Raw genomic sequence first — 13992 nt, forward strand, 5'->3', positions numbered from 1 at the left:
TTCCCATACTTAAGAGGAGCTTACCAAGAATTTGGAGTCATCAGAAACAGCTGATTACTTGAAACAGGTAAGTTTACAACTGGAAGTAAGGATAGTATTTTGATGCTATGCAGATAACTAAGCACTGAAATAGGTTTGCCCATAGAGGCTGTGGAATTTCCATCCCTGAAGTCTTGAAGACCCCCTGGGAAAATTCATCTAGACCATGCCATGAGCAGCAGGCTGGGCTCTGAGGTTCTCTCCACCCTGAATGATTCTGTTTCTCTGTCTATACCCACCCACCACCTAGGCTTGCCATATTGCTCTGCTCCACTATATTCTTAAACAACTCAATTATGTCAAAAGGTCTTCTTGATCATCTACAGCATATTCTGTTGAAAGGCCTGTCTTCCTTTTCCTCACCCAAGTACCCTATTTCTCAACAGGGCACCCAAGAGCCCTATATTTCTCCAACAGTTCTTCCAAAGTACAAATATTTATCTTTACCCCACCCATCTTGGCGCTTTCCAACTTCTTTCATTCAAAGACATACATCTCTAATTCTATAACTCATCCAACCTCACTACCTTCTCACAACTTCAAATCTCATCTCTCTAATTCAAATTTTACACTACACTCTTAGCTCTCCCGCTCCAGGATTTCCACCCTTCTTTTGTCTGCTGCTCAGTTTCTGTATTGTACCTTCCCAAATATTGCTTCATTCATTAAGCTATCCTACCCCCTGAGCACCAGCTGTTGCCCACCAACTAGCCACTTTACCTAGTCAAGCTTGTTCTTCTCATCAGCCTTTCCCACATGAAAGAAACCCAGCTCCTGCTCTGGTAGGGTTTTCAAAAGAATCAGACACATGCTGGAGATACAAAAATTTTCTATGGGCTACTCCAAGAGCAGAAGGACAAAGACATGTCTGGGAAAGTACATACCCTGTGGGTAGATCTCTATATGATGGCTAAATTGAGCAATAATGGCAAAGTTTTAATGAAACACTCCTAAGATCAAGTTATATAATACTTATTACAAGTCTATATTAAGCACTTTTTAAATATTCACAAAAGAAAACTCAATTAAAACATAAAAACTGGAACAAAGAATTACAGAACATAAAATAAAATGAGGCTCAGACTCAGCATATGTTCCTTTTCAATTCTACAATCTGTTTGAGCAGTATTCAGATACAGAGCTGATGGTGAGCATGCTAGTAGTTTGCTTCCACCTGGTGGAAAGAAGACAGACAGACATTACAGATAACTTACGAAGCATCAGTTTGCAGGGAGTTCAGAAACCTTCCTTGTTCCAGATTTAGCCTGTATACTTCAGAACTACAAAGGAAAAGTCCAAAATTACTCCTTTCTCTTAAGAACACTGAAAAATACTGTTGTAAGTTAGGAGGAGTTATAAAAATTCTTGCTGACAGTAATTTCATCCAATATACAATTTTCAGACTTCACCATCTAAAACAAATCTAAGACAAATCTATCCTTCAGTGTTAAAAATACAGAGAAAAATGTGCATGTTCACCAAAGGTATTTATTATACTGCAATATCTTAGCAATTATTCTTTTTCCAGGGAAAAGATGAATTAATTCTTATCTTAAATTCTTTTAATTTTCTATGACTTATGTTACATCTTGAATTGCTACTTATTTTCTTTGAAACCCTAAAGACCTCATTTTATTTTTACTATGTCTTCTCACAAACTCAATTACTTATTTTATGTGATTTCACTCACACTTTAACAGCAACAAAACACCAACCAGGATAGAAAGTTACGTAATTTTCCTCACTTAGATGCTAATCACTTTTTTTAAAACAGTACACTGAATCACAATTTTTATAACAAACTTGTAAATACATGACGTACCTGATACAGTACAAGAAACCAAATTAATTCTAGTCTTCCAACATTTTCCACTCTTCACAAACAGTATCCACTATTAATTTGGAAGGAATTGCCACTTCTTCCCATTTTTAACTTTTTTGGTATTTTAATGTTTGTTATTGAAAAACATTGCTAACAGAAGTGAAACAAAATAATCCACTTAATACCTTGCTCCTACAAAATACAGGTCACACGATGGATAGTGGTAAGAGAAATCTCTACCAAATTTTGGTATTCTTGTCCTGTAGTAATGGCCGTGTTGTGAATGAAACTCCACAAACCTGCCACACTGCAAGAAGACAATCTGAAAATAAAACAGAAAGCACTGAAATATACAGAAGCAGACTACAGTTTCCTCAACTTCTCTTACAGCCCAAACTCCAGTGTTTTTTTTCACGCTCAAATAGGTTTATCACAACTTATTTAAACCATTTCTATTAAAATTATAGAATCAACCTGTGCTTCATCATTCTCACTAGCCACAGCAAAGAGCTTTATTAATAAACATTAAAGAAATATTTACAAGAGTATATGTGACACCCTGAAAGTAACTGCAACTAGAAGCAGTATGGTTGTCTCGGTGCTGTGCTGCACAAAATTAACATCTGTACTTCTTTCAAACACCAGAGTTCATCATTTCTTCTAGGTACAGTGCCATGCAGACACCAATATACTCGCAGGTACTAAGCCCATGAGCACATCCTGATGCACGGCAATGTGCCCATAAATGACACCAACAACCTTTGTGCATTTTTTTGTTGCTTGCCTATTTAATAAGCACACTGCTTCTTTCTGAAACTTAGACAGACATCTCAGTCCTGGAAGAGCCCACAGGGAGGCATTACTAGGTGGCTAGATCTATACTAGTAAATAAAATAGGCCAGAACCTGCCCCTACAGTCCTGATGGCACGTTAACATGGCACAACTCATATCCATATGGAGGAATTCTTCCCACTCCAGAATCACCCACACCATCTGGTACACTCATGCTGTACCTTGAACCATGCCCAGGCACTGCGTGAGGGAGGAACAGTTGGCAGTTGGCCTGGCCAAAACTCACACCACAACGCACGCGAACAACTAAATGATATGAATAATCACAGGCTAACTCTTGACTCTGAGCCTCATCCCTATTTAGCTTAGATTAGAAAAGTGCTGGTTTAGTTTAGAATGTCTATAGCCCATGCATCTTTTAAGTAGTAGATAATGAAAATTTTAAATTTCCTACCGCTGGATTACATTGTTAGCAATGTAAATGAGAAGCTCAGGAAAGATGAGGTACAAAAGTTATTCAGAATCTCTCATCTTTATTTATATATCTGTATATTCTTCCCTTATGAGACATGGAGAAAGTACTGACCTGGGCTAGTACTTCCTGCCTACTTGCCATTAAGGACTCCCTTACTTATGCTTTTTCTGCTATCAGAAACCTTGGTGTTTTAGCTTTTATTCATGGATTCACTTATCTTGGTCCAAGACCAAGTAGAATATCATCTTTCAGAAGTGTAACTACGATTTCATACAAGGTTACAGATGCAGCTATGCAGTTCATGTTATACAATAATGTTTTTCATATACATCCCAATCAATCCTTTGTGTGCCTAATGCCTCTATGCTTTTACAACAAGCAAAGCTCTTCACTTATCTGTTTGAAACAATGCCCAGTTCAACTCTTTTCTCTATCATCATTGCAAAAGAAGAAATGTCTGCATCTTCAAGTAGTACAGAAAATAAACTATGAGAACACAAAATTAAATTGTATTTAACTTAAAAATATCAGTATCACATTCTCTTAGTTCATTACCAGTAAGCCATCAAAAACCTGTTACCAGGAAGAGAGAAGATGCAGTTTGCTTTCTATAAAAAAAGTGAATTTTCTTCTCATTCACTCTCCCTCCAAATAGATTTTAGAAAGTTTTTATAGTTTCCAAAGGCAGCCAAATATTCTGCTAATGATCGCCATAATAATTTTCTATTTTAAGATAAATTTCTACAATATTGGACTTGGAAGATATTTGTGTCCTCTTTCATTAGCAGTGGATCCAACTCACTGTAAATCATGTTTGCCTTTCCCTCATACAAGATTAATTTTGGTCACTACCAAAAAACTACAACCTCAGGGTAGCAAAAGCATAGACACTGGTGTGTGGCAAAAATAATAAGCAGATATACATGTTTTCTTGCAAAAGGCCGTGGAAAAAAAGATTATCGCTCTCTCCTAAGTCTGAAAGTTAGTCCAAGTCTAAAACTTAGGAGAGCACAGAAGTGTAACTGGCCTTATGGATACCAGTATGAATGAAAGCCAGCAGCGTGATCTCACTGTGAAAATGCAAGTAAGCCTCAAAAGGCCCCTTACGAGGATAGCAGGAGCAGGCTGGGGAAAAGCTATTTACCCTGCGCTACTCAAGTATGAGGCAGCACGTCTAGTGCTGGGCCCTCCAATTCAAGAGGGATGTTGAGAGCATCAAGAAGGCTACCAAGACAAAGGGGCAGAACACAAAACGTACAAATAAAGTTAGAAGAATCTTAGCTTGTTTAGTCAGGCAAAGACAACCTAATAGCAGCCAGCAACTGAAGTGCAGTTACAAAAATGACAAGAGTCAAACTCTTTGCAGTAGCAACAGTGAAAATTTCAGATTTTCCTGGGCAGGAAGGAAAAATTCTTTATGATGAGGTAGTGCAGCCTTGCAACAATTTATTCAGTGAATTTGTGAACTGCCATGCTTGCAGTTTCTGACAATTCTGGTCAAGCATTAAATGACGTCTGAAGGTCCCCTTCCAATCAGTATTTTTACGATCCTAAGCTTTTCAAGTCTTTCTAACATGTTCAAAACATTATGACAGCTACCTGAAATTAGTTCTCTCTATAATGATTTGCTAAGTTTTACAAAAACAAAATTTAAAACAATGTTGTATTAAGTTGTGAGAGTAGGGCTTCAGCCTGAAATAACAGTACCAATTTCAGTTGAAAAAACACACGAGCCTTACTGTTCATAACCAGTTAGAAATATTTGCAAACACAATGTGTTCCTCAGTCTCCCAAATAACTGGTCTGTACAACCAGAAACATTCTCCCACACACTGTACTGTATCAGTTGCATTCTTCTGCTACATGAATTCATGCACATTCTTGGAAATCTCACAGGGGAAAATTTTGAACACTAAAGCTAGAAGGCTAGAAGATAGTGTCTCTGATCAAATAGAAATATTTATTAAAACACATATCTATCAGAAATGCTGAGGTCTCTTCTCAGAAAAAAAAAAAAAAAGATTTAAAAGAAGGCTTATCTTAATGAAACCAGCTATATTATATGATTAAATTTCATATTTAATTTGAAACACAACACCTTGATGATTCAGCAAAGTTTATAGAAAGAGGTAGCATCTTTTATTATACCAACTGCTGCGGCTGAAGAAAACAGCCAGGTGTTAAACAGAATTAGAAGTGGTAACTGTATTGGGCCTGAAAAAGGGTTGATGGTCCTAAGAACTCAATTGTTTCTTCCAGTTAAAAAAAAAAAGACATTGCTTCTCTTCACAGTTTTTGCTTCACTCATATTCTTATAATCATCATGGCTACAACAACACTGACAAATCAGGCTATTAACTTACCTACAGCTATCCCACCTCTCAAAAAAGGTGTATGTGTTTATCCCTTGACACAAGGGATTGTGATTAAATATTATCCTAGAGAGAAAAACTAATTCTATTTTTTCACATTATTTTGTTTGTAGGATAGATCATTATTTGAAGTTGTTCTCTACTACAGACAAAAGACTTTAAAAAGTGGTAACGCACATTATAATACAAAGAGACAAAGAAAACAAACAACATTTTGAAGGTACGAAAATGTTTATCTTGTTTGCTTTTTTAAAAATAAACTTTTTTGTTCCAAAAGTTGTGTTGATTGACTGCCTTTACTATATATGAAAATGCATTTTAATATACATATTAAACAATTTTTTAATTTATACATTGAAAACATTAAACATACCTTTGAGTAATCATCTGATAAAATCTCAAATGTAACCACTAGAGGAGAGAGCAAGAGAATTTTAAGTCAACTAAGAAAGCAAACTTATTTGCAAACATTGGCATAAATCCTGAAAACATTTACACTCATGCTAACCTTTAGTCATATGAGCATTCCCCACAGGTGTCAATGCATAATGCAGGCATAGTGATAAAATCTTTAATTATATAACTTTATTTGCAAAATAGCAAGTAGTTTTCTAAAACTTTAGAAACATATGAAGCATCTTGTAATCTTTTTATCATTCTTGTATACTTGACACGTTCCTCAACACCATGCTCAACCATGTATTTATTGGCTTGGGGAAGGTCTAATCAAATGGTTTTAAGTGAGTGGGTGGTCCATGGACCTTTGGTAATCCGTCAAAGATGGTAAAAAATGACATGACTTCAGACATACTATGCACAAACCCGCACACGCAATCCTTTTAAGGGGTCAGCACTTCCACAAAAAAAGTTTTAAGGCTCAAAAGTAAAAACAACTAAAAACCACAAATTTGAAAGCAACTATCCATGCTGAACACTGCAATGTATTGAACTTTGTCTAGTTTTAAATGAGCTGGGTTGGGAACATTAGGGAGCAGCTGCTTCAGCTAAATTGGTTTCATTTAAATGAGGTAGCTCATTTAAAGTTACCTGAAGTGACTCTATGCTATATTTCAAATTAAACATACTTTAGCAGTCTAGTAAGATGCCAGTTCAAAAAAATGTGCTTTAAGCTCTAATTACCAGCAAGCATTTACTGTTACAATGACTCCTACTCTTTTAAAGTGGGTCTCTCTCCTGCCATAGCTACCTCTCCCCAGCCTCTCTGAACCCCTGCCCCTACCACCTCCCTTCTCACTATGTTGCAGCACTGTCCCTCCACCCTGCATGACTCCTTGTAGCTCTGAGGCACAGGGTAAAGAAAAAGCAGCATGGTCTACTCCTGTTTTCCTGACCTCGTTTTTTCACATCACTTTCACACACATCACAGTTAGACCAATTCTATTCTTGCGTAATGATTTAGGATTTCTGCCACTCTATGCTCATCCCCTTGTTGCTTTGGTCACCCCTGTGTCCTAGTTTTCAGCCATCAGTCATCTATAACATTCCAGTCTTTTAACAAAAAACAAACCAAACAAACCCAAACACCATTTCCACAAGTCTATGCACCAAAAAACCTAGAGCCACAGCAGTTCTGACCTCCTCCCCTAGTCTAACTGACAGCAGATTCTCCCTTTCACATTGTCTATATGGCTCTCTGCTTTCCTCACCATAACTGTTCTCCCTCCAAACTGGTAGCAAAGTGTAATTAGGGCCTTGGCCATGCTACCATCTATCCCTAGAGTACCTTATTTCCACTAAAACAAAGAAAAACACAAAACAAACCAACCCGGTCTCAGGAAATTCTCCTTACCCTGCAACACACCTGCTGAGCTTGAGTTCTGGTGAGAAAACAGTGAGAACTCATTTCAGCAACGATAGCGCAGCCACAGTCCATTCTCCTACCTTACTGCTTCACAGAAGAGGAAAGAAGGGAGATCTGGCCACTACCCAGACACTGTTCCTGTGTCACATTCCCCAAACAGAGCGCAAACTTCAACCACATTCACTCCCTGCACCCCTCACTACTGGCTCAAGGTAAATCTTACATTCCTTACACCGCTCCAAGAAAGGAAAGAACTTCGAACAAGGAGGAAAAGTGAAAAATATAGGGATAAAGACTAGGTGATATTTTACTCTTGATTCTTGTGTTCCTCCAAAGCACATTCTGTCCCCTCAGCACAGGGATGGAAATGTCTACTCAAGTCCAGCCTGAATTATGCATGAAGGATATCTTGTACAAACAGCCATACCTTATACTAACCTTCAGAATCTAAGCATCTTTCAAATTTCTGGGATAACTGATAAGCATCAAAACAGCGGATCCTTGGCTTGTAAGTTCCTGAAAGAGTAATTTGATCTTTTAACAGAAAAATTAAGCAAAAAGATAACATTAAAGCATTTTTTTTTGTTAAATGTGTTTTACATGTACAGCTTTACTACATTTCAACTTGAAGTATTCTGATCTTACCAAAGTGTCTGTGACTGGAAAAACCTGCCTCTTAGTAGCATAACCTTACGGCCTGGATTTTCATTTTGGTGCCTGAAAGCACTCTACATCTCTGTATGTTCTTCTGATTACCAGATACATCATACAGAACTTAGTAATACCTTCCAGTAAGTCTGAAAGACCAAGTCTCCTTATGCTATTAATGCCTCCTAAAGAATTAATGTTTGGATCCTGCTTTGACAGTTACAAAATGTAGCATTATCCTCCATCCTTTAAAACAATACTCAATGACGTTCAGAAATTATTTAAAGCATATTTACATACATACATACAATAATTAAGAACTCTGTTTTTAACTGTATTATAAACAGCTTAGTTTTTAATTGTATTATAAACCTCTGGTGGCAGGGGGGTTTGAACTAGATGATCTTCCAAGGTCCTTGCTAACCCAAAGCATTCTGTGATTCCATGAACACCTGTGTTCTAAAAAGAAGTTTCACAATACCACTACCGTGACAACCACTCTATCACATCTTAAGTGTAAGCTTCCAAAACTCTGTTCAATGCTACATTTAAAAATGAACTCTTACCAATTCTGCCTGAAATGCTAAATCATTCTGCAGTCAAGACTTTCTAGCACTTTTGGTCTCTGCTACAGGGAGACACTTTGTTAACTCACCAACTGCCATAATATACTGTCCATCTCTTGATACCTTAATCTTTGTGCTAACTGTGGGCATTTCAAAGTCTTGAATAAGTTCAATTCTTCTACGGATATCTATAAAGAAAAAAAATAATTTGTAAAGGTAGCAGAAATGTATCAGTCTAAAAAACTCTTTCTTACAGAATCATGTTGCATTAATTGAATATAGGGAACATCTTTTAAAGTATAAAGATCTTTTAAGTATAATTAACATGTTATAAGCAGATTAATACAATCCGTTAACCCTGAGAAGCAAGCTACCTCCAAGAAAAATACATGTCTATTCTGAGATAACTATGTAACAAATTATTATATAATTTAGTAGCAAATATTGATCACCCATTTTACACAACTAAGATGTTGTATAATGTTTCATCCTTCTGTTCACACTTTTTTTTGTTGGTTGAGTTTCTTGTACACTTCCTGTGGTATGTAAATAGCCATTTTTATTTTGTGTAACAAGTTTAGGCTAAAACGAACATGTTCCTGCACTCTAAGATTAGCACAATACCAGAAAGGAGTTTATAGTTGGACTTTATCATAAGCTGTACACAGAATTCATCCACCATATTTCTGTACAATCTACAACCCATGTTAAATGTCTTAAATTTAAAACAATCTTGGTACTATTCTGTTCACATAAAGTTATACAGAAAGTTGAAGTAAGCATTTATAGCTTTAATTTTTTTGTTTTTATATATATATAAATAATTGTGTAGTTTTTAAAATATGAGCTATGCATAACTTCCTTGTATCAGTCAGTAAAGTGTCTCCCTCTGGACTTGTTCTAGGCATGTTCTAGCCATGTTCTAGATGTGTAGCTGAGTATGACTGAGGGCCCTGTGAGGGGAAAACTCACCCACATCTTTCTTCTGTAAAGCTCTTTTCTTCCTGTCAGAGAGCCACTGTAAGAAAATATATAAAACAAATTTTGAGCTCACTATTCACGAAGGAAACAAAGAACCACTCGAAGTTTATCCAACTTGGAAGTATTAGACATTTAGGCCATTAATTCATTTTTTCTTGGTTAGTTTAAAATTTCCACTGGTAAGTTTAACCATTCCACACCACGAAAGTCGTGATTTTTAAAGGTCTCCAGAATAACACACCAACAGCCTGAGATGCACGCACTCAAACTGCGCCTTTAGTTTAAAAAAAAAAAAAAAAACACCACCACACTCGGAGCTGGCTGTAGTCAGCGCTCCCCCCCCTCAGCGCCAGCGCACATGGAGAAGGGGCAGCTCAGGGAGCCGCTCCGCCCCAAAGCTGTTACAGCCTCCCGCGGCGGGGGGGGGGGGGGAGGCCGGGACGGGCCGGGCCGGGGCGGCAGCGCGTCCCCTCGCCCCGCTCTCTCACCTCCGGGAGGCTCCTGCCGGCGCTCAGGCTGTAGATCTTCACCTCGTTGAGGCTGGAGACCTGCATGGCCGCGGCCCTGCCCGCCTCTTCCCGGGCGGAGGGGAAGCGGAAGGCGGCGGCCGGCTTCCGGCCCGCGGCGGCGCGAAATGGCGGCTGCGGCCCCCGCCGCCCCCAGGGAAGGAGGAAATCTGTGGGAAAGCGAGCCACGGCGGGCGGCCCTACGGGTGTGAATCACGAAAGCAGCAGTTGCTTTTGCAGGCTTGGTGGAGGAGGTTATTTTTCTCGCCCTACGGCAAACCGCGTCCGTTACGTAGGGAAAACAATGAGTCCAGGATTTGGTTGATCAGAACCTCGCCAGCAAACGGAAAAAAAACCCCGTTTTTATTGTTTTGTAGCATCACCGTTTATGAAAGAGCTGACGTGCGAAATTCTGACCATTCCCATTCTAACTTAAAAGAGCAGCAACAACGACTGAAATAATGTATATCCAATCTATACGCATCTTCAGGAAACAATGGAAATCGCAACTAAATTCTTGCCACAACGATAGATAACTCTGGTAGAAAATGCAAACTGAAACTGTGGCAGATTAATATGTTTTTTTCCTGGATGATGTCTCTCAACAGTGATGATACCAATATCGTGACTAGAAAGGACTCTATTCTGGTTTGTATTAGAGGGCACTAGAGCTGACGGGCATGGGAGATCAACACACCTAAATAAGTGCCCATGTAGCTCCCCTTTCAGAGACTTAAGGCTTTACTTGCTTAAATGTAGGTTGTCCAGCGGCATTTGAGATGCGGAATGGTATCCAGGACACCTAGATGGGGCTGACACAAGACCTGCAGCATGAGCTGGAGGCCAGGCAGGACGTGCAAGGACATCTCAAGTGGCACCAGGAGCTCCGGCAGCTGAATCTCATCCCTAGTAAATGCAGTTACCGAAGCCTGAGGAGCGATGTAGGGCAGTAGCCACTAGGTGTCTTCTTCAGGGCGAGCTCAATCACTCCTAGGATCCACTGTAATTACTTATATCACCACTAGCTATTAATAGACGTTTAAAGTTGAATTCACTTGCCCACACATAGAGGTCTTGTGCTATTCAGGGTGTCCCGAGGAATCCCAGACATCGCGTGGAGGTGCAGAAGACCAGTGTCGCCGTGGAACAGCAGCTGAAGGCCCAATAGGGTGCTCCAGGGCACCTCAAAAGGAACTATGCAGGGGTAGGAGGACTGAACCTGCAAACAATTCCTAGAGGTGTAAAGCACTGGAGAATCTTACAGACTGGAAAAGTATGGTTTTTAAGCAGAGTGAAAAAAACCCACATTACTAGAAAACTAAACAAGTAATGCACATAATAGATGTATTAACTTTTATAGAGAACTACAGCTGTGTTGTTGCCGTTTTCCAAGCTTAAAACATAAGCTTTCTCATTAGTATCAATGTCATAATTATCTAGGTAATTAATTTTGATTATATGTTAGAGAAATTTGCCTTGGGAGATACTTCAAGTAGGATATTTCAGGACCCTTAATTACTGTTTGCAGGCATAGTTTTGCTCCTTAGTGTGACATCAGAAGTACTCATAAACAGAGAGACAAAGTCACAGAAAGGTTCATTGCCTTGATGGATCAAATGGAACAGAAAGGCACATGATGATCATGAGGAAATTAGGCAGCTCTGAGATCACATGGCACTCCATGCAGGACCAGCCAGGGAAATGGCAGGGAAGACAAGAGCTGTCATAGCTGTGCTACCACCAGTGTGCAGCACACCTTCCATATCCCAGAGCATGTGATGCTGCATGCTCCTTCCCTCCTGCACCTTCACTGCTGCTTCTTCCAGCCTAAAAAAACATACAATGGGGGAAAAAAAAAATATTTTAAAAGTCACAGTAAAACCAGAAAATGCGATAATAGAAAACAAAATAGGATATTGCTTAGGCATTAACATCATGTTTCCTTGATAATTTTCTATTAATAAGTAGCATAATATTTTCCACTTTAATAATAGTAACCAAAGCAAATGATTCCATGTGAAAAAATAAGAAAATTGACATTGCTGCAATAAAAACATTTAGGAAGGAAATAGCATATATTGTAGAATCTAGAAATCTGACAAGCCTTCAGCTTGAATTTTACCTTATTCACTATAATATCCATGCGTGCAAAAGCATCCCCTGACAGCTAGTGCCACTGCAGCAAGTAACATTTTTCATCAACAGACACAATTCTAAATTTAAGAAGCTTATGAGAATGTAACATTTCTAAAATTAATCATGCAAAGCATTTCCATGGCTTGAGACTGAAGCAAGGATCCAGTGAAAACTGTACTTGGTTTGAGATGGGAAAGAACTGCCTTATCTACGTGCTGAGGTTCACAGTACTTTCCAGACCACTAGTCTGTGGGTAGAAATATATGATGTACATACTCTAACATCAGCCAGTTCTGTTTTCATTATTAAAACATATAGTCTAAAGAAACAAAAAAAAATATAATGGAAGATTAGAAAATAATAACTATTCCTATGAATGTCATCACATACATCAATATGTTACATCAATATGTTAGATTTTTTGCATAACCTCTGGGAAGCCCTTTGTTGTGCCCTAGAAGACACCATGATTGAAAACAGCTAGAACAATCACAGTTTTAAGCACTGAATGTTTAATTAGCCTAGAAAGGAAAAAGAATAAACAAACAAAACAAAAAAAAGGCAAGCAAAGAAGTCCCGTAGAGTGTTTGGGTTTTTTTTTCAGCTACAAACCTTCTCTATCTTTTTCTGGAGAGCTTTCAGTAAGGCTCTCCTCCTCCACACATGTATTACTTTTTTATATATCACTAAAATGTTAAAGAGAAGCAAAGGGAGATGAATCCTTGCCTAATCTAAGGATTCTATAAATTTAGAGTCTAAGACCTTTACCTGCATGATAGCTACCTACAGCATGATTTAGGTGGAACAGTCCAAGTCCAAGACTATGACTCGGGAGGAACAGTCCAAGTCCAAGACTATGACTCAGGATGTCTTCCATCAGCTGCTTCTACCTAATGCTGCAGATACATAAACCCATTAGGGGTCTTCATTTAGGGTTCTTGGAAGCATCAAGATCTCTGCTTCTGTTCTGACCAGCCCTACCTGGCCACAGCATCCCAAACCCTCTCAGTTTAGGACAGACCATGTGGAAAACGAAGAGCATCCTTCTGTTTAATTTCATGTGGGGCTTCATTTACATTTGATACACAGAGACGTGCAAAAAATGCACTGCCTTTTGAATAAAATAAACCACCAGAAACAGGAGAGATTGCCTAAATGCTGTGTGGCAGCACAGTGGTTAGATCACTCAGTTGGAAAAGGAGAACTGGATGCACCATGTACCTTATGAAGGGGTTAAATTCCCACTTGCAGAGATGCCACTCAAAGGCAGGTACTCAAAGTGCTTAGACCCTTGTTTCCTACAGAGGTGTCTGGTTTGGAAGGCTCTGGGGAACATTGCTCCACACGACCTACAAAACATTCCCAGTATCTTAACCAACCTTAAGACAACGTAAGGCAAACTTAAGACTAGGTAAGGACTAAAAGCCACAGCTATATACTACCAAGGAAGAAGCATCAGCAGGGGAGGAAGCATCGCTACCTTGCAGACTCCATCATTGCATCGGTATTTGGTAAATAAAGCAATGAAGTCCCAGAAACAAGTTTCCTAAAAGTTTCTTTAATGATTCCAAAACCTGCAGACTTGCTAAAGGCAGTCGGTGTTTAATAAAGAACAAACGGCCTCTGCCATATTTTTACTAGTTTAAAAGGCCGCAAAGAAGATTAGAAGCTGCAAGAGTCAGAGCCGTTACCGGCGCTCAAGGAAGGGCTTGTCCCACCGCCTGTCACAGCCGTCCCCGCGCCGAGGGGGACCCACGACCTCCCACGCGCCCACCCGCGCCTCGTTCGGCGTGGGTTCGCCGCCTGCCCACCCCCCGCCCCGCCCCGGCCGG

General features: G+C 39.2%; 1 protein-coding gene across 1 annotated transcript in view; it reads right to left on the reverse strand.

Moving 5' to 3' along the window:
• Window positions 1-10101, reverse strand: part of NOL10 (nucleolar protein 10) — a 53088-nt gene extending 42987 nt beyond the window's left edge. Inside the window, exons 1-7 of the mRNA XM_042803436.1 lie at window positions 10007-10101; window positions 9510-9555; window positions 8627-8725; window positions 7762-7839; window positions 5875-5912; window positions 2047-2183; window positions 1254-1319 (exon numbers count right to left, since the gene is read on the reverse strand). Of these exons, the coding sequence (XP_042659370.1) occupies window positions 1254-1319; window positions 2047-2183; window positions 5875-5912; window positions 7762-7839; window positions 8627-8725; window positions 9510-9555; window positions 10007-10072 (530 nt within the window). The 5' untranslated portion in view covers window positions 10073-10101. The remainder of the gene's footprint in view (window positions 1-1253; window positions 1320-2046; window positions 2184-5874; window positions 5913-7761; window positions 7840-8626; window positions 8726-9509; window positions 9556-10006) is intronic.
• Window positions 10102-13992: the final 3891 nt, after the last annotated feature.

Source organism: Tyto alba, unplaced genomic scaffold, assembly GCF_018691265.1.
Source record: "Tyto alba isolate M040663 unplaced genomic scaffold, T.alba_DEE_v4.0 Super-Scaffold_40, whole genome shotgun sequence".
Lineage (NCBI taxonomy): Eukaryota > Metazoa > Chordata > Aves > Strigiformes > Tytonidae > Tyto > Tyto alba.